Source organism: Furipterus horrens, unplaced genomic scaffold (genome assembly GCF_987537825.1).
Source record: "Furipterus horrens unplaced genomic scaffold, mFurHor1.1.pri manual_scaffold_6, whole genome shotgun sequence".
Classification (NCBI taxonomy): domain Eukaryota; kingdom Metazoa; phylum Chordata; class Mammalia; order Chiroptera; family Furipteridae; genus Furipterus; species Furipterus horrens.
Window position 1 is genome coordinate 32,830,019 of NW_028327176.1, and position 21,903 is coordinate 32,851,921.

The following is a 21,903-nucleotide window of genomic DNA, read 5'->3' on the forward strand; positions in this document are numbered from 1 at the left end:
GCCGGGATTGTTCTCCCTGCCGCTGTCTCAGGTGCGACCGCAAACAGCGCCGCCCCCTTTCGCTCTTACCTGCCCAAAGGGCGCCGCTGGTTTATAACTTCATATGTTGGGCTTCCGTGTAGTTTTATTTTCTGGAATTTCTAGTTATCCTTTGTTTTGAAGTAGTTGTATTCCTCTCTAGTTGTAGAGGGAGACCTAGCGCGTCTGTCTAAGCCTCCATCTTGGCCGGAAGTAATAAATTTTATTTTCATGTCCTGAAATTCTCTTGTTCCCTCAGTTGAAAGAGAATCATCTGCATCTCTCACTCCAACTGGTCCCTCTCATAAATTCTGCTATTCTGAACCCTGTTATACCAGGATAGGATTCATTTTGGCATTGCTAATTTTGGGTATATGTGCCTGGCATGGTGGTTCCCTATTCTCCAATTCAGATATCCTGGAGAGCTACTGCCTAGATGCAGGGATACTGGAACACTTTCTAAATTCCCCCCTCTATTCGCTCTCTTTGGACAGAGAAGATGTGGCAACTGGATTTATTTTTATCTCTGCACCTGAAGTTTATCTCTAATTCATGCCCTACTATATCTAGAGCATCTAAGTGAATAGATAAATGGGAAAAACAGATCACTTAGCATACACTGATTAGTAAGGAGAGTCAGAGAGAGAGAAAAAGAAGAAGAGAAGGAGGAAGAAAAGTATAAGAAGAAGGAAAAGAGAAGAAGAGGAGGAAGAAGAAAAGTATAAGAAGGAAAAAAGAGGAAGAGGAGGAGGAGGAAGAAGACGAGGAGGAAGAGGAGGAAGAAGAGGAAGAGGAATAAGAGAAAGAAGGAGGAGGAAAAGGAAGAAGAAGAGGAAGAGGAGGGAAGAGGAGGAGGAAGAGAAGAAGGAGAAGGAGGAGGAGGAGAAGGAGGAGGAGAAGAAGGGGAAGGAGAAGGAGAAGAAAGAAGAAGATGAAGAAAAAGAGGGGGAGGAGCTGAAGGGAGAAGAAGAAGAGACTAAGTGTGATCCATGCAGCCCAATGCTCCTTATTGTAGTGGTTGTATTTGTAATTACAACATGATACTGCCTATGGTTGTGTCCTCAATATGGATTAATAATATGTTAATTATTTCTTATAAGACACTAAGCAATACTCTCTTAGTGCTTTAGAACAGTGTAGGTGTTTGTCTTTCCATGTTTAAATTTAAAAGTTTGGGAACTGCTTAGGTATTTGTTTTATTTCATATACTCTGTGGAACAGTTTTACATCTCCAGAACATCTGTAACAGAAATTCAATAGTTGATTTAAAATGTGATCACATTGACTGTGGCAATTATTTCATAATGTGTGTGTATATCAAGTCATACACCTTGAACTTTTTTATATTTAAAAAAATTTTAAATTTCATAATTGATAAATGTAAATTTGTCAATTATACTTCAATAAAAATGTCATCACCCTCTAAAGTCTGGCTTGTTTTCTTCAAGTATTTGCAATTTAAATAAAAGCATTTTATGAAAATAATTATTATGATTGTAAAAATAGAATTGATACATTTAAGAGGGAAGCATTCACCTTGATTTTACAGTTGAAATGTTATACATGACACTTGAATTGATAGAATCATTTCAAATAATCTTATCCTGGTGGTCATCCTAAGCTCACTATATCTCAGTGTATATTGGTCAATTGCTCATTTATAACAACTCATTAAATCTCAAAATAAGAGCGAGCAAGTATATTTTCCAGGGGTATAATTTCTAAGAGCGGGAAATGAGAATTGTGGCAAAAATTACACTTTTTCAGATTTTATCTGCCTCCTAACATCTCTAGAAGCAACACTAAACTTTTATAACTGGCTTCCATGTTATACCTCATGGCTAGGAATTTATGGTAGAGCAATAGTAAAAAGTGACATTATCTTTAAGTGAAAAGGGGAATGATTATAACTTAGGGGGAAGGGAAGGCTAAAAATGTCTTGCAGTGAGTTGGTCTGCCTGCATTTATGAAGCACTTCTGCCTTTGAGAAAGCAATAAGATATAGCCTGCTTTCTACAGTGAACTGAAAAAAAAAAAAATAGTTGACTATCATCCTGGTTTTTTTCTAATATACCATTCCCCTAACTCTCCTGGCTCCCCTGAGCTATACTGAAATAATCTTAAGTCATAAGCACTTTCATTTGATTATAAGGACTCTATGCCTTTACAGTGTTTTCCTTCAAAATCTAACTACAGGATGGAAGTGTTATCTTCCTCAAATAAACTGCATGAAGATAAGGGCTGACTGAGACCAGCCATCAAATTCAGACTTAGAAATCAGTGCAGGAAAAAATTCACTCATTAAAATTTACATCTTTTGATTGACTCTTTCTTCTGTTCACTCATTCATTCATTCATTCATCCATTCATAACCTTTTATTGACTACCTTTGATTAAATAGAAATTAAGCCCAGGAGGAATACAGTAAGGAAGCAGACTTTCCTGCCTTCAATGGCATGGAGATCTTCAGATGTGTGACAAACGAAGGCTGTCTGCGAGCAGAAAATCTCTCTGTGACCACTGAGCATGGAAGAAGCAGGGGTGTAAGCTAGACAGACTGGGCTGAAATCCCAGCTCTGCCACTTACTAGCTCTATGACTTGGGACAAAGTTTCTAAGTTCTCTAAGTTTCTTCCAGAGTAAAAATGAAGTTGTTTACACCTGTGTTGCAGTATTATCATGAATATTATATTCTGTGAGGCTGGATAGATACAAGCACTGTCTAGCACAGTGGCTGATTCAATCAATGGCTGACACTTAGAAGATGGTATTACAAGTATAAGATTATTTCCTATATAGACACAGCTGGCTCTGTACACAGTCTTACTCTGTTTTCCTTTCAATGGGAGAAGTTTATTCCTAACACTGGACACTTGAGAAATTCAGACAGACATGCTCTTTACAAAGAAAGTGCAGTTTGCTGACTTAAATTCACACTTCCATGTATTAACACCTTATAAAGAGAGAAAATTTTATGTTTGACATGAGAACGCTTTGTAAAACACCTCAGAAAAATTATAATATCATCAATGTATTGAAAAGCTTCTCTTTTCCCTAGCTGCATGCTGTAACCATGCATTTGTTAAATCCTATTTTTTTCAGAGTTTGGAGATACTTTGAGCTTTTTCCCCCAGTCCCCTTACAGTAAGGAGAGGAAACCCTAAGTTGCAATGGTCAGGTGTGCAGTATCAAATCATTGCAACGTGCAGTGTCAGACTATGGTCTCCAGAGTGGATTCTGGCCTCCTGGCTCCCCATCCAGTTGACCTCCTGCTCTTTCCATTGCTCCCAGTTTCATGTTTGGGTATGGGGAAGATAAAAACAGCAGTGAGATTAACTTGTTACTTTTCTCAAGTTTCTCAAACATCTATCTTTTTCAATTCTGTCCTGTGTTTTATTGAAAACTTTAAGCATGGCTGTGGGAGACTGGTATGTATGGTACAAAGGACTGTAGCCGCTGGGTGGAGCCTGGACCAGAAGTATGGACCTGTAAGACTTAACTGGCTGGCAAGTGCACCCCACATACCATGCTGCCAGTCCCACACTCCAGGGGGTTTTAGAAGTAGAATGGGAATGCAATGTACTCTTTGAAGCTGATGAAGCCTACTCGCTCTGTGTAGCCCCAAATTCTTATCAGTAGGATGTGAAAAGTTTAAGTAAAAAGAAGCACCTGGAGTTCTATGATATGCCTTGGTGCCTCACAGTCTTGCTGCCTATCTCCCTATGCTGGTTTATGTTTCTCTTTGTTGTTACTCCCAACCTTTTGGTGGAGGTCTGCATGCTTACCCTGTGCATTTCTGCACTTAGCAAACTCAATAAAAACCCTGACTGAGAAAGGAGTGATCGGTGATCTCCTGTGAGAGACACTCACACTTCTCTCTCCTCAGATAATTCATTTCTTAGTTCTTTCATCGGCGCTGAGGGAGCTGCAGGACAGGGAACCTATCACATGGCCTTTAACAAATACCAGGGAATCCGGAGTTGCTGGAGTAGAGAGCAACTAGTGCAATGCTCATTAAGGACCAACTGAAGAACACGGGCAGAGGCTGGGAGAGAATATTGCAAATTGTCTTCTATTGAGGACCAGCCCCTTCACGGAAAGCCTGTCTGTGCATACCTTTCATTAGATCGCATCTGTGCCTGAGCTCTTCCCACAGGTTTTTGGGTGTTTTATTTTGTAATGCAATTGCCTAATGACTATTTCTTTAACCATTATTCACACATTAATTGTGATAGTAAAGATCACATATAAAGCATTTAGATTGCTAAGGGATTAATCACACCCTCTCTTAGATAGCCTCTCTCTCTCCAGACTTGTATTGACCTTCAGTTCCCCTTAATTCTGACATTTTTCCTCCAAGTTGCTATCACGCTCTTCCCACCTGCAGGTGCCCATTTCCTTTCCATCACACCTCTGCAATCCCTCCCTCTTCTCTGCATTCTTATTACTGGGATGCCTGCTGATTAAGGGCAAGAAATATGTCATTTGTTATCATGAGAACTTTTGAAGTCATGTGTCACCTTTTAAACAGAAAGTTCAGAAGACAAGCTCTGCTTGATGGTTTGGAATTATTGTTAGGAGCATCAGTACCTATACCTCAGTAGTGATCTCAGATGTCAAAGAGGATAGTATCACTGCCCTGCTCCATGAATCTCCAAACTGCTCTTTCCCTTTCTAGAAGATAACTACTTTTATGAGTTTTTCTCTTTTGTCCATTACTATCAGGCTTTATAGACACCACCCTTTTCCCTTTTCAAATTTGCTCCTTCAGATCTGCTTTGAGCTGAAAATCCAGATAATTAAGGTTCTTTAACTATCTTGAAAAATAATAAATTGAGAATAAGTAAGAGAAAGAGGCTCAGAGAGACTCTTAAATAAGAAAGCACTGGCACTTTAGAGCACTCAGTCAAAGCTCATGGCTGAAACTTCACGAGGTCTGTTAGTTTCTTTAAAGTCCAAAATCCTTAAAAAGATAGTGAATTTATTTATAAGTGACTAGCAATATTTTTTTCACTATGATAATTCTCACATAGGCTTTTCTCATTTCATTAAGTCCAAGAAACCTTATTGTAACTAGATATCAACTATATCCATTTCTAGTTTCTAAGACCTAGTCAAATAGAAGCCAAGCCTCCTTTGGAGCTCCATTAAGTTTGCTGGGAGGGAGATGAACAATGTAATAAGGAGGGTAGCTGCCTTACTGTCTTCAGTCACCTTGCTACCTGAAACCTTGGAGGGATCATTGGCTTGCATGTATAAGTAGAACCTGATGCTGCCATGCAGGGGTTCAGGTATACTTACCCAGAGTGGGTAATTCACTCTGTGTATCCTGAATAGACAGAAAGATGCTTTCTGTGGTAGCCCTTTTCTGGTTTTCAAGGGCCAGTTTTCACTTGATACACTGAGGAGTGCTAGTGCTGCTTATGAATACTGCTTCCCAGTAATTCAATGCATGGGCATTGAGTTTAAACCAGGAGCTGTTAGAACCTGGGGGCTGATTTCTTTAACCTCTCATTTGTAAAAATGGGGAAGGTGCAGTACCCACCCATCTCTGCAGTGTAGTTTTAAGAAATGAGAAAATCACGGCCCGTGAAGCGTTTAACACTGTTCTTGGTGCACAATAAATGCTAAATAAATCTTAGCTAGCCTTGCCTTTATTATTACACAAGTCATGCACATATGTTACCTCTAACCTACCAGAGGCAGCATGTCTGTCATTGAAGTGGGCAAAACCCTGATATGCTAATAATCACAATAGGTAGACTATCCACATTTGCCCTTGCCTAGAATATTGTGAAGTAGGAGGGGAAAGAATGCCAAGTATTGCATGAAGAATGCAAATATAGTTGTCTCCTGAATGCTCTATTTTGCTTTTCAAATTTTAAACTCCACTTTATTTCAAAACATACTCCCAACCATTTTCGAGTTGGAAAGTCCTCTTTTTTGTTTCACAATAAGCTAAATGCAGGTACAAACTGGAGGGAGACAGACCTTGGAAATTTTAAGTATGTTGCCATGGCAATGGTTTGCAAGAATGTGTATGAGTTTCATCTTAGCTCTCAAGCATTCAACTGAGTTCACATGTGGAGGATCAAATCACTAGGCACACAATGTTTGCCATTCACTGTGTTTTGAAAGGTTTGGAAATAACTGTCTGTTGCTTATAGCAACCAAAAACCACAAAATTTTCTTTCTTCCTTCCTTCCTTTATCCTTTCTTTCTCTCTCTTTTTCTTTCTTCTTTCTCTTCCTTCCTTCTTTCCTTCTTTTTTTCTTCCTTCCTTCCTTCATTTCTTTCTTTCTTCTTCTCCTTCTCTCTCTTTCTTTCTTTCTCTCTTTCTCTCTCTCTTACGTATCATGCAAATGTGGAGATCTAATCATTCATCATCTGTTCTTACCTCGCCAATATCACCAGCTTGGCTGCTTGAAGGTAAGCTGCCTACATAAATTCAACAGTAGTCATTTTCACCATTGTTGCAAACACAGAGTTGCACTCCTGGTATGAAAGAGCTGTAAAAATTTTTTACTGATTTTCACATTAATTTCCTCATTCAAAATTGATGTATCCTTAAAGAAGCATGATGATTATTTAGGGATGCTCAATTAAAGCAAACTTTCAGTGTACAGTATTCCCTCACTTATCACGGGTATTAGGTTCTAGACACCCCCGCAATAGGTGAAAATCTGCAAAGTAGGAACCTTACATTTGTTTTAGTATTTATATATATATTTTAAGGCTTTATAATCCCTTCCCACACACTTACAAACCATTCCTAGTCCCTTATTAACTTTTCCCATTTCCTTATTAATCTTTTCCACACTCTTATAAACACTACTTATGTTCTTAAACATATTCTACACTCTTAAACCTATATAACTTTAACAATATATGTATACAGTACTGCAAAATCCCACGAAAGAGTGAAAAATCCGTGATAAATAATTAAATATAATATTAAAAAAAATCCCGTGATACAGTGAGGCCACGATAAGTGAACCACGATATAGAGAGGGACTACTGTAATGAATTGTGGAGGATTCTGTCCAATAATGCAGGCAAGAGAATTAAAATATGTAATTCTAGTCATTAAATCAAACTCCTCTGTGCCCCAAAAAGGCACAACTACCACCAAGAACAAAAAGACATACAAAAGAAATAATTTATCACATTTTAATCATCATTACCTCAATTGTTCTTAAATGGTGGGGTTGATGCTTCCAAATTGCAAAACCTGAACAATGGACTCATGATTCATTTGGCAATAAAAGTAGTGATTCTTAAAAAAAGCAGTTTTCCTCATAAATATAACACACACAACACTAAAATTAGAAAACTTTAAAGCTATATATTTGGTAAAAAATAATTCTTAACAAACTCTCTTCATCTTACACAGCTTTTTCTATCTAAAATGATACTATGCAAATCAAATCAATATTTTTTAAGAAATTCATTCACCTGTTAAACAACACTTGGACTTCTAAGAGAGTATATCCTTTAGTTTTCTCAGCAAAAAAATTTTGCTGTAAATTATCCATCATGATACAAAGTGCCCTACATAAAATGAAGCCACAAAGGGCCCCACTATCTCCTGCATTTGGTTACTGACAAAACCTTCACTAAAGTGCTATTAGCTATCAAAGCCTGGCAAACACACACGTGCACATAGCATAATCATTCTCTCCCCCACACTCCCTGATTTAATGGCTTGTTGATGTATAGTACTTTAACACTGCAATGGTGCTCCCCTCCCCTCCCCCATTCTAAAAAGCCTATAACAATGCTGAAATTAAACAAATGAGAACACAGTAATTAGCGATGCAAACTGTCAACTGGATCTAAAAAGAAAAACAACTCAGAAAACACAACCATCAGCAGTTTCAAGCTTTAACAAGAATCTTCAAGGAGTTCCCATTTATTTTAAACAAAAATAGATTAGGTCTTTTGAAATAGGGCTAAGCGGTTAATGGGTCTTTTACATCTTTAATTTTGATGACGCCGATATAGTAGGAAAGTGTTTAATTCTACACTCTTTCCATATAATTTCTGACCTACTCTTCTATAACCAGGCTCATTTCCACAGTGAGTAGAATCAGAAATGGTTCCAAAATGGATATGGAAGAAGTGAGGAGGTCAGATTGCATGCTGTGACTCCCCCAATTCCCAAGAGCCCCCAAACATCACCTCAATAATTTTGTAAGTGGTAACTAAATTAAAGTAAGCATTAAAGGCAACGGGACAGGGGAAAAATTATTAAATTATCTGGTGTGTTTTTGTGTGAATGGGAGGGAATAGGAATTCAAATCAGAGTAATTTACAGCTAAATCTCTTGGATTCTTTACAGATAATAACTACCTTCTCCCCCTAGCAATCATGTGGAATCTCTATGAAGCAATATGGGTTACCTCTATTTTACATATGCTTTGTCTGTAATATCTATATAATCCTTACACTAATGTTAATGTTCCCTTACTCATTTTGCTTCCTCCAGGAATAGAATTAGAATATCAGATATTTTTTAAATTAAGCATTGTGATGAAATTGGTCAACTCAATTACCTTAAAACATTTGTTTGCTTTGATTCTCTTATCTTTAAACTTGTACTTCATACATTGAGAATGTAAGTGGGGTTCCTGAAACTGGTCTTGGTTAGAATATAGCATTCTGAGATTCTACCAGGAGTTCAATTATTATCAAACCCTTTGACTCGGGGCAAACCACTCCCTCTCCCAGTACTTAATAGGAGAGAGTAGATGATGCCATGAGTCCTCTTAAAATGTAGTAATCAACACTTACACAGGAGAGCCTTGTGGGAATGGTATAGTTATCTTGATTGTGGTGGTGGTTACAAGAAGCTACACATGATGAAGTTGCATAGATAGACCTACACACACACAAATAGGTGCATGTATAACTGGTGAAATCTGAATAAGTTCTCTGACTTATGGCAATATCATTATTCTGGTTTTGATAATGGACTGTCATTACGCAAGATGTTGACTTGGGGGAAGTTGGGTAAAGGCTGCTGGGGAGCTACTCTATCTTTCTTTGCAATCATCTGTGAATCTTAATTTTTTAGAAAAGATTAAACATGTATATATAGGTAGTATATACACACATAAATAAATATAATGATTTTTAATTTCACAAAATGATTCACTGACAGCCAAAAATGAAATGCCAAAATGCAGGGTCTGATACTTTCTCTATGAAGTGAAATTTATTGGGTCCAAGCAATTTACTTTTATTCTAAATATGATAGTTTTACGTAAAACAATTAGTGATTTTAAGATAGTTAGAATATTGACTATTTCACCACAATTCAAAGAAGGGAAGTTGTCACATGACAGGTTGTTACTAGTTACACCATTTTTGCTCACCCTTTTGTTATTTATTCTTGAACATGGATGAAATCCTAAGGATTAAGATACCAAATAACTAAAAATCTAAACAACAAATAGCCTCTTGATTAAAAGAAAAATTAAAACAAAATACAAATAAAATAAAATCAACACACTTAAAAAGGAGGTGTCAGGGATTTACAAAAAATTAAATTTCTAATACATTCTGAGGACTCTCTAGTTTCTGCCCAATTATCTACACCTATCATAAGTAACCTTAATTTCCATTCCTAAAATCCTGCAGAATCCTATTCACCTAAGAGTTCACTTGTGCTCAATATATTTCCTTTTAATGTCACAGAATCCAGTGGATTCTTCTGACCTCCACAAAGCCTAAGAATTATGGCTAGTGATTTAGCAACTTTATGCCTATACACTGGTTTCAAAATTTGATTCTTAAATGACACAGATGGGCCAAAAGAAAGCAATAAATGTCATTAGCAGGCTTCTATTAGAGGGAAAGTTGAAGAGTTAAAAAGGAAACTATAAAGAAAAGAATGAGCAGAAGGAAGGAGAAAATGAAAGAAAATAGTCCTTCCACCTGTGTTTGGATAATGGCAGGGTGTCTCATGCCATCATATAAATGAGACCAGTGATAGAAGTATTACAGACTTAGAAAAGTAGGATGAATAACTCACCCAGTGGGATGTGAAATAGGTCTTGGTTTCATTCTAGGAAGAGGTTTAAGTGAAAGAAAACAAAAATATGTACAAGTACAAGTAAGTCAATCCATCAAACCAGCTCTGCTTCAGGACTAGCCAACTAAACTGAGTCTTTAGGACTTGGCTCTCTTCCAGCAGCAAGGACTTCACGCCTCTTAAATACCAACCTGAAGACACAGAACAGAAAAGTGCCTCACAGAGGCTTGTGCTGTCCTTGAACATCTCACACCAAACAACAGAAGGGAAAACAATGAAGGCAGTTTCTCAGACACTTTAATGAAAATGCGCAAAGAATGATGAGTTATCTGATAAAATCCTTTCAGAACCCATGCATACTTTTCCCAGTTCCACCAAATACAGTAAAATTTGAATGGTAAGAATAAAATACATAATAGGTGATAAGCCAAGAAAAGCACTAAGGGTGGTCAATTGGTCACATGTTCCAGAGCTGCTGCGACAGAATCCTGGCCTGTATTTCATGTGACCTTAATGAGAAGAGCTGGCCAGGAAGCGTGTGGATATCACACCCTATAACACCTTGTCCTTTTTTTCTCTCCCTACGGCTGCAGTGCCAAGGCATAGGCTTTGCAGGGTCCAGGGAATGCTTTCAAGTTGAAGTGTTTCAATCTAAGGGTGAGCTGGAAATTAAATCTATCATCATAAGATTACCTTAAAAGCTAAATCTCCACTGTACATGTCAATTTATACTCCATAATGCTGGTTTCCAGAACACCCACCAAATCCTGTCTATATTTATATACTGATAACAAATAGAAAAATAAATTAAAAATGCAATCACTACATTTTCCATATTTTAAGAAGTCTTGAAATTATAAATGTCAAAGTTTTAATTTTATTTCTCTAATTTCATTGCCTTGCTAAATATTTCAAATCACAACAGAAACTTGTAAGCTATGTTGGTTTTTATATATAAATAGTGACCATCCCTAAAAATAATTTGTCCTACACAACTAACCTCTGTCACCAATATAGACCCACTTTCCTTTTTATGTTTTTGGAAAAGTGCTTACAAAGACTTGTTCTCTGAGGATCTCATTTGGCATTTATTAAGTTTATTTTCCATAAATCTTTATCGGTGATGAGAATTTTTCTCCAACTGTGTTGTTGATTGCTTATGTCACCACTTTCCTCACCACTTCCATTAGCAACCACAGTGCACCTTATTTTTTAGAGAAGAATCTAAAACTGACTTGGGGATAAAGGACTTTTAGTAGAGAATATGCAGCACTTTATAGAATATTTATTGATATAAAACCTAAAAATACACACAGTGCGTATAGCATTTATGTGGGTAATTATTTAGTAGATTCAACCCATGATTCTACACCACAGGGTTCTTATTAGGAATACCAGAGAGGGAATCAGAGTTTCTTGACACATGGTAATGAGTATTTTCACTTATAATGAATAATTTAGCTGTTTGGGCATCCATCTTAGAGAAAGTAGGTTTGAAATAATTTGCAGGTCTCTTAGCATAGGTAGAGGTTTTGCACCACAAGGGGAAGAATGGGCAATATGGGGCCCCTTTCCTTTGTTTTTGCAGAATTTGGCTTGTTTTTGTGATGTCCACACTGCAAAAATTTTCCTCATTTCTCAAGATGGTGTTGAAAGTAAGAGATGTTGTTTCTTTTCCTATTCTGAGTTTCTAGGATTCCTACTTGCAAATTCTCTGAAACCTACCAGTCTTGCCCATGGAATGCTAATGAGCCTTTGTATTCTTCATTATGGAATTAGAAAGGGAGCTTTCCCTCTAATTAATGTTAGCCAAGACTAAAATTATTCTCACACTAGTTTCAAAATGAAAATTCCATAAGCAAATCCCAGATGCAAATTCATCTCAAAATTCAGAGGAAAGGATGAAACAAAATGAAATGCAGTCTATGTTTTAAGCCCTTGTCTTTCAAACTTCTAAAGGTGACTCACATTTATTCACAATCTGAAATCATAAAGTATTAGAGTTGTGAACCCCCTCACCTTACAAATGGGGAAAAGTCAAATACCAGAAAATTAGCTAGCTGATCTTCATCACACTAGTAGTGGTAGTGCTTTTTCTAGTACAATGTCTTTGTGTAAACCAGAATAAAGTGCTTTAAAATTGGATAAACTCCTCAAAATAACCTGTTTGCAATGGGACATGTTGAATATGAGGTGACCTGGGGCAGGAACAAGTGTAGGTCTGAAGTTTAGCAGAGTACGCTAGGTAGAGGATGGTATAAGTTTCTCAAAGAAACAGAAAGGGGGAAATAGATTCTGAAAACAGCTTCAAAATAAAACCAATATTTACATGGGTAGGAAGAAAAAACAGGTACAAATAAAAATCCCTGCTTTTCTGTTCATCGTTTTTCTTCCTAAAATACTCAATTGAATAGTTCTGAGTAGAAATCCTGAGTAGCCCAATGAGGAGCATTCACTTAGGTCAATGGTGGGGATCAAACCAAGTGATGCTGAAATTTTCCAAAATAGTCTGACGACAGACACTCAGCGGCATCCATGACACAAACATTCTAAAAACAAATAATTTCTATAAGGATGCACTAAATGTTAATTTCTTTGCAGCGGCAAAAGTACAATGCTTAAATACATGTTAACATTAGGGGAAGCTGGATGATGAGTGAACTCTCTATAATATGGTTGCAACCCTGGTATATATTTAAATTATTCCAAATTAAAACATTTATTTAAGAACTAAAAAAGAATAGAAGCATATGATTAAATCCTACATATTACCTATAAGTTGGCAAAACCAGTATTTATAAAATAGTTTTCTTTAAAAAAAAGATGCAGATACATTCATGAAGGAAAAAATACAACCAAAGTCATTTAAAAAAAAAACTATACATTTATCCCTTTTGTGATAGTTACAGACATAAAATATGTATTATCCTCCTTTGAATGACATATATTTAGAAATGTCCTTACATTATAGACTTTCAAATAAACCAAGCATGTACTTTTCCTGCTTTGTCTCATCATTTTAAACACTCATCTTTCTTCCTATAGTATTAAAAAGAAGTGATGCATAACTTAGGGAATTGTGAGGGAGAGAGAGAGAGAGAGAGAGAGAGAGAGAGAGAGAGAGAGAGAGAGATTAAGTTCAATATTTATTTTGTTTTACACTAGAAGCTTTCTGTTTAAAATGACATAATCTATTGCAATTTAATCTCACTGGCTGTATGGAAAACCAGAAGGTCAGGAATTTAGGAAACCCTCATTGCATGGATGCTTTCGAACAGTAACCTAAGCTTACTATCTCTAGCTTGAGATTTTGAAAAGTAATCAAGAACTATTCAGTTTGATAGTTTACACGTAGATATCGTTTCAGTCAGTTCTAATGAATGTTTCATGAAGTTTGCCATAATTAGTCTTTGTATTTTAGATTACTCACTGAGGAAATAATAGTGCTATATTGATAACCATTTCAGTAACATAAATACGTAGACTGTTTCCATAATTATCACTTATTCAAAATTATTTCATTCAAGGCCAGATCCTTGCTTCCTGCCTACGTCCACCCACATTCTATTTTCTTTTTGGCAGGTACCCTTCAAAAAGAAAATAAAATCACAGGTAAAGAAGGAAACAGAATGAGACATACTGCAAATCACTGCTGGAGTAATTTACAAACACACTCACTTATACCCTGGTGGCCTGAGATGATTATACTCGTTCCAATGGGTCTAATTTATTACTGGAAAAATAACTCATCCCAGTCATTCCACCAGTAAAAGGAAACCAACTTCTTGTTTTTAAAGGGAAACATTCAGCAACAATGGCTGATTTTAATGAATAAGGAAAAGGAGTACAAACTAAGTATGGAGGTAATTTTTAAATAAAAAAATTGTATACATTTTGCATTACTCTTATTCATACATCATAAAAACTGGCTTTTAAGAAATCCATATGTTGTCCTAAGAATATGTGGAACAGGAAACGCCCACCTTGACTGATTTTGAAACAAGCTACTTGGGACCCTGCTTCACATTCAAATACCCTCAGTGCCCTGAACTCCACTTCAGGACCTGGTACTTGTATTATAAGATGTGTGTCCCACCTGATTTGACTAGATTTTGGGTTACCTTTCATTTTGTAATCAGATAACTAGGGCCGCTCAAACAAACACAAGGAACACGTAGCAATGAAACATCAGTGCATCAACTTAGCCCATATTGAACTCTCTCCAAACCCAATGGATATATGTTCATTAATTAGTTGTATAGGATAAAATAGTTCAGCCTTCAATACTTGAATTTTATGTGTTTGTCCTGACTCTTCAACTGGACTTTTAAGGTAGCATGTGACTTATTTTCCTTTTAGTCACCCATGACATCTTGCCAAGTTCTGGTATAGATATTTTAACAGATCTTAACTATCAAATGTATAAGAAATACTGACATAGATGCTTATTAGTTGCTTATATATCATAATTGTCAACATTCTGGAAGTAAAAGTACACTTCTTAAAGGCTAAGAAAACTATTGGCAAACCCAAGAGTAGCTATTCCCCCTGAAATTTCTAGTTTGTTATATGTATCCTTTAAACCTATTATTTAGTAGCTAATTATTTAGCAGTTTATTAAATAGACATGCATAATCATATACACCACTACAAACCTAATAGATAGGTGATCCACTTAAATCTAGCTAATTGAAGGAAGTCCTGGTGTGTAATTGAAAACAATGATTTTTAAGCCAATGGGAGAGTAACTGGTCAATAAAGCACTTCTGGTCATGTAAGATAAACCATTATTTAGACAGTTTACAAGTGGGTAATTGCAAATGGACACCTAAGGCTATACCTATACAACTCCAAAGTAAGATGTTTTTAAAGAATCAAAATTTTATGCAATATTTTTGACCTGACGATGAAATATTAGTGTTTTTGAAATTATAGTCAGTCTTAGTGATATATATATATATACACATACATATATATACATGTATATATATATACATATATATACATGTATATATACACTTTCACCCTGGCTGGTTTGGCTCAGTGGATTGAGCGTCGGCCTGCGAGCTAAGTGTCGCTGGTTCGATCTTCCAGTCAGGGCACATCAGAGAAGGAAAACTCTGATTCCAAAAAAACCTCCGCTGCCTTGCGGCATACCTCTTCAGGGGAAAGGCTAAGGGAGTAAACCCCGACAGAAAATCCGGAGCCGGAGTCCCTAAGGCGGTTTGACGTTGTAGTCAACACCGGCAACTCCTGCGGCGCACCTGAAGCCAAGCTGTATTGACTCCGTCTTTCCCTTGGATCCTTCAGCTGCGAAGAGAGGGGGGGTCTGCTGCATGGGCAACAGCAGACCCTCCATATCACCCTGCCCAGGCTCTGTAGCTTCAGCTTCACTGGAGAGGACACTCCAGCGTCATCGTAAGATGTCGATTCAACACGGGAGGAGACAGATACCGTGTCACTCCCGAGTCGGACTGCACAGCCATTCTCGGCGGTGCAGATAGACTCTTAAGAAGCTACACCATCGTCTCTCGAGACGGACGGCTGCCAAATATATACACTTTGTTATATATGCACAGAATTTCATATGCAATCTATACTTTTGCATATATGATAATTTTTTTAAAATTATAAGCAAATTTCACTGAAGGGTTGATTGAAAAGGCTTTATCTCTGAAGCTCTACTTGAGTTTTCAATTTGAAAAATGTAGAGTCCAGCTAGGTGAATTCTCCCCAAGCCATTAAATCCCCACTTTATCCATGAAGTTACTAGTATAACTGGGCTGTGAACTCACAAAAACATATTTTTGGGCAAAAGCATGAAGTACACTTAGAGCCAAGTTTAATATTCTATAAAACCCATGATGTTTTATTTAAAAAGCAGTGGAAACAGAGATGAGAACAAATGAACTTTAGGACTGATTTCTTTTAGAGATTGATTTGTTTTGGTCCTCTCAAATAATATTTAAGTCATTCCATCATTATATGTAGTTTTGCTCTTTTAAACTAAGTAATAATTAAAGTAATGGCACCTTCATAACAGACATAATTGTGGAAAAATAGTAAGAAAAGTATTTGAATCTGTTTGTCATCAAGAAAATAATTAAATTGTGGCTTAATATGCACAGCCAAAAATATATATCACAACAATGAAGACAAAAAATGGATAATTCATTTTGGGGGAATAGTTCTGAGATAGTTGCTAATGCTTACGCTTATAAAGTCAAATAAAGGTAAAAATGTGAGGGGCAAATGGAAGTGTGTAGTGATAATCACAAATACTTAATGACACAAAAATAGAAAACACCTCTCTTACATTTTTGCTTTTTCATGGCCATTTTTCAGTTTGGACTTACACTGTCTTCATTTGCTAAGGGGCACTAGAAAGATATCTATGGGTTTATAGTTGTTTATAACTCTCCCCAATTATTCTATATACTGGAAACTGTCTGTCTATTTTTGCCTATCTAATATTGTGCTGGGCTCCATTCTCTGTGCCAGAGTGAGGAGAGAGATTCAAATATCAACTGTGAAGTAAATGTAAATATGGTAGCAGAAAGTAAAAACAATCTTGCTGGGTCAATATGGTAACCTTAGTAGAAATCAAAGAAATTTAAAGCCTAAGTATTCACAAAAATGTATAAAGCAGAACTTGGTGTCATTATACCCCGATGAACACATACATAGCTTACTGTTTATGTTCTGTAATGTTGAGGTCTAGGGCAAATGGCATCTGGGACTATAAATGACAGGTAAAGCAGCAGAGGCATATATGCCTGGAAATATAGGAAATGTGAAGTGAAAGAGAAGACCGCTTGGTCTAAGTGTAACCAAATATCCGCTAACACTGTCCACCTAAAAATGTTGCTAATGCTCAGAACACTGGAATTAAAGGGCATTAATTTTTAGCAGGGCATAATTTTGTTTCAGATGAGTTATTTTCCAAGATGGCACAGTGAAGCTTAATTCTTGAAGCATTTAAACTTAATATTGAAAAAGACTGAATGTCTTTGGCTGCATGCTTTACTGTTCCATTTGAAAACTACGAAGTATAAGCTAAGAGGGCTTTTCCCATCAATTAGCATTCTGCCTACTGCAGCCATCATACAGTTAATTTATTGCACTTGTAGTCTGTATCAATAAATGCACCCAGATGCTATGGGATAAGCACATTTCATAAATTAAAGGAGTGTATGGAAAGCACACATACAGGAACATTTAATCATAACTAGCCAAACATCCTTAATATGCAATGCTATATCACTAATTACTGTGTAAATATGCAAGTATTTCCCTGGTTAATGTTTTGCTGAGAGATTTGCTTAGAAGTTGAGCTCAAATGCTATTGTGGCCAGACATTTAATACCACTTCAGAGCTCTTCTAGCTTTATTCCACTTTTCCCATAAGAAGAATGTGACCCTTAGCCTATTCGGCAACATGGTTGTACAAAGTCAAAAATATTTATTCTTTATCATTGGGTTATCTTGTTTACGAACACCAGTCAGTCCTCCATATCCCTCCAAACTTCTGTCTGCAGGCTCTATTTCTTTCTAAAAAATGTTAGAGGGGATTTGCCAAATGAGGAGCCTTTTGCTGCTTAGTGAACCATTTCATTAATTTCTAAGAACAGGGTGAGGAGGAAAAGAACTCCAGAAAGTATTAGAAATTGGCTTAATTCTTCAGTTCTGAGAAAATTAGTATACATGATCTGAGTAAATTATTTTTAATCCTCAAGGTATGAAAGGTAAAAGTTTTCATTCTCCTATCTAGGTCACAGTTCTTTCTCAAGCCAAAGTTCAAAAGGTAAGTCAAAAGAGACATGCGACATGGTAAAACTGCCTTTGAAGAACAGAAATTCTCTCCATCAACAGGGTCTGCCAACCAAATGATTAAGTGAGCTGTGGATGAATCACAGAACAAAAGATGTATCTTTAAACTTTTAACATTCATGTTTTGTTAGTTCAGCTGTACTTAGGACTGGAAATTGTGTTTGGGTTCATTTTGGAATTCTAAAAGAATCATTAAAATTATACAGTTCAGAAGTTTTAATTTTTCCCCAGTTTTATGAACTTGCTTGGCAAAGGCTGTGCCCAGTTCTCTGGACACTTGGGTGACAGAAGGCTTGATGGAGGATATGGAGAGATTAATTTCATTTCAGAATTTGAAGTGGGCATTGGTCAGATACCTAGGATTCATGACAACATCAACAAATACTTAAATGAAATAGTCAAAGTTATTCTAGAAATGAAGATCTTTTTATAAGTCAAGTAAAATAACAGAACAGTCAGCATGATTTCTTAATATTTTCAAAATTGAAAGCTAACTTAGGAAAATGGTCAGTATACCCTATAGATGTTTGAATCATTTAAGGCCTGGTTAAGTTTACTAGTTATTAGCATATATATATATATATATATATATATATATATATATATATATATATATTTAGATAACACCAACTCAAATAATACACTGCTTTGAATTTTGCTCCTACTTTTCCTGAACATGGCACAGAGGAAAAAGTTTACAACAAATAGAGCATAATTTACAATCTGGCAAAACAGCTCAAATTCATGGGACTTCTCCAATTTATGAAGCAGGAGCTACCTAATTTAATGAAAAATAGCTGTCACAACAGAGATAACATTTTCTCTCATAATTAAATGAAGATGCAGTCAGAAGTTCCCTTGGAAAGAAAGGCCAGGCTTCCTTCACTATATAGCAGACTCTTCCTGTCCCCCTCCCCCTTTCCTGACTTGCAATCCCTTCTGTCCTCCATCTGCTCCACCCCCACCTATTGTCTCCACTCACTGCCAAACCCTGCCAATCCCATCTGGCCATACTCTTGTTTCTGTGGGCTCTAATTCCCATGGGCCTAGAAGATATTTGTATGCTAAGGCAATTTCCCTTTTCATGAAAATAAGAACGAGTTAGGAGAATATAAAAAAAATCCCTCAAAGAATTAACACACACACACATACACACACAACATGCACATGATATCTTACACACACAAACAGCAGTTTTACAATCCTCTCCCAGACTAAAAAAAAAAAAAAAAAAAAAAAAGCTTTTACTTTTTTCACCTCAGATGCATTTTTAAAAATTGAAATCTTACTATCTTTGAATAATCAAAATTCATATTTCCAAAATATAAACACTTTCAATAATCCCCGACATGCATCTTTTTCAGTAAGCATAATTAGTGTAACTAAATGTAATCAAATCTTACCATTATGAAATATTTCCATTAGCTAATCAGATTTAATCATTGATCACAAATAGTATTTTCTGTCATAACAAAATACATTTAATTCAGACATTTCACCTTTACAAATTCTCAACGAAAACCCCACTCTGCCGCAAAAGCATGCATGGTCCGAATTTAAGCATAGTTAGGCAAAATTATCACCAAGTCATTAACAATAATAAAGCAGTCTGGCAAGTCTTGAAAGCAGCTTTTATTCATGCTTTTACTTGAACCAACTTAATACATAAATACATATATATACACATAACACACACAATTTTTTATTGTTTTTGCAACAAGCATGCTAAAATAAACCTCTGAAGCTCACGTAAAGCAGCAAACAAAACTAGAAGCAACCATGCTCAGGGTTTAAGGACATTTAAAAATTTAAAACAATCTTTCTACATTTCATATAGAGCATGCATAAATTTGACATGCAACCTCCAAGAAGAAATAGTTGAATATAAATCTTAAAATTAGTTTATCCAAAACAGTTTATTCTCATTTTAATTATTATTGTTCTTAGGCTTCTGGTGTCTTAAACCCTGCATGCTGCAGTTCTAAGCTGTGCTGAGCACCGGCTGTGACAGAAGAAGCTACCTGCGAGTTTTCACAGTGCCATCTCATATCCATGTCTGTCTGGCTACCCTGCGTGCTTAGAGCTTTTTTCTTAATTCTTAATGGAAATCCTAGGAAATTTAGTCCATCCTCTGAAATCAATACTGGTGACAGGAGAGCTCCCTGACTCAGTGGGAGATCAAGATGATAAATTGCCTGCGCATCAGCCTGGCCTATCAGTGCCCTCCACACAGATGGGCGAGAAAATACACAGAAAAAGCTCTATCAGTCACGTGTCACAGAGGAGCCAATGACCGACGCTCTGCTGCAGGAAGGGATGCTGCAGTTCCGTCTGCAGTTGAGGAGGCTGTTGGTACACAGCCCAGCCCGCGCCTCACTCAAAAAGTCTAGGCAGTCACTGCTGTGGAATTTGTTCTCTAGCTGGGACTGCAGAGTGGACTGGGCATACAATTTAACCCCTGACCCAAATAAAGAGCTATTTCCAAGTGCATGGAATTTTCTCTGTATTACTATCTAATCCAACATGATTGCCGAGCAGAAGCGAAACCACACACACATATTTTAATAACCCCAGCCATTAAACTCTTATGTGCTTCGTTTCAGTTGACTATTATGTCTTCACCTAACATTAAATTAGAAACCTTAAACTGTGTAATTAGCACACAAGCCTCCTAACAGAATCGCCTCTAAGCTTTATTATTGTAATTTTATTTCCAAGTTAATGAAATATAATTTTTTGAATGCCACATTTATAACGAGCATTTTTATGGGATGACTTTGTAAAAGCAATTATGTAGCATTAACAAGTACATTATTATGCTTTTTTCTCAATTAGAACTGTTCCTCTTTGAAGCTATTTAAATCACAATAAATATGCCATTTTATCAATCATTACAAATAAAAGCAAGCACCAACGGATGTATACATCTAGTTTACCAAAGCCTGAAGAATAAATATGTTATCCAGAGATAGAAATATGCACTTATTTTTTCCTTTTCTCTGTTTTTCTCTTATTTTTTCCTGTTTCTCTGGTAAACAAAGGTTCCACATCTGGAATCCCATATGGAAAAATACCCCCAATATATTTGCTTGAATTGCTCATTCTGCAATAACAGACAGGTTGTGCAATTCTTCAATGTAACTGAGATGATTGTATCCAGCCTGACAGAGAAGATTTTAAGTGATAATACCATGGTGTGTTTCAAATGACAGTACCATGAAATTTTATTTTTAAAGAAAAAGCTAAAAAGAAACATTGAACAATCTTCAGAAATAACATTATATCAGCAAGAGTATCTGGGCACTTTATCTTGCCTTTAATGCAGCATGAATGATATCCTAAATTAAGTTTCAAGTTCAGCTCTGCCACTTTTGCTAATTGTATCCTTCTGAGAACACTAAGGCTTGGAGGGGTTAATTTACCAAAGTTTTTGTAATTAGCCAAATCATTTGCTTCCCAGTTTTTCCCATTCCTACCTCTAAGAATCAGAGATAAGTTATGTTAATTGTCACTATAAATTGTAAAGCTCTTAACACAGACAGGTAAGTTTTATTGAGTTCATACAACATAGTCATCAAAAATCAAACATTATTGAGTGGTGGAGGGCTAAAGACAAAACAAAATCCATTCTTTTAATTCTGTTTTCTTCCCAGCACAAGCTTATACATTCTATTGTTGACTTTTTTATTGTTCAGATTCCAATAACTTTTAACAGATATAAACTTTAAAAGAAATTGAACTGCCCAAATTAAGTCAAAGGCTTATAATTTTTATTATCAAAATTTTAATTTTATCCCCAATTATTCTAAATAAATCACTCATGGATGTGATTTGACCTCAAGGGGACATTTGACAATATTTTGAAACATTTATAGTTGTTACAACTGAGGAGGTGCTATTAGCATCTAGTGGATAGCGACCAAGTATGCTGCTAATCATCCTACCAGGCACAGGACAGCCCAGAGAGTTATGTGGCCCTAATAGCAATGAGATTAATAAACCATGTTCTAAATACTAGGC

General features: G+C 36.3%; 1 protein-coding gene across 9 annotated transcripts in view; it reads right to left on the reverse strand.

Annotated features, from left to right (window-relative positions):
* The window catches only part of NRXN1 (neurexin 1), a 624,294-nt gene that overhangs the window by 43,653 nt on the left and 558,738 nt on the right, over positions 1-21,903 (reverse strand). The window contains exon 1 of one of the 9 annotated variants that reach the window (XM_090281280.1): positions 19,905-20,060. The exons of the other annotated variants lie outside the window; for them this stretch is intronic. Coding sequence (XP_090137406.1) covers positions 19,905-19,937 — 33 coding nt within the window. The 5' untranslated portion in view covers positions 19,938-20,060. Of the gene's footprint in view, positions 1-19,904; positions 20,061-21,903 lie in introns of those variants that run through there. 9 annotated transcript variants of the gene reach the window in all.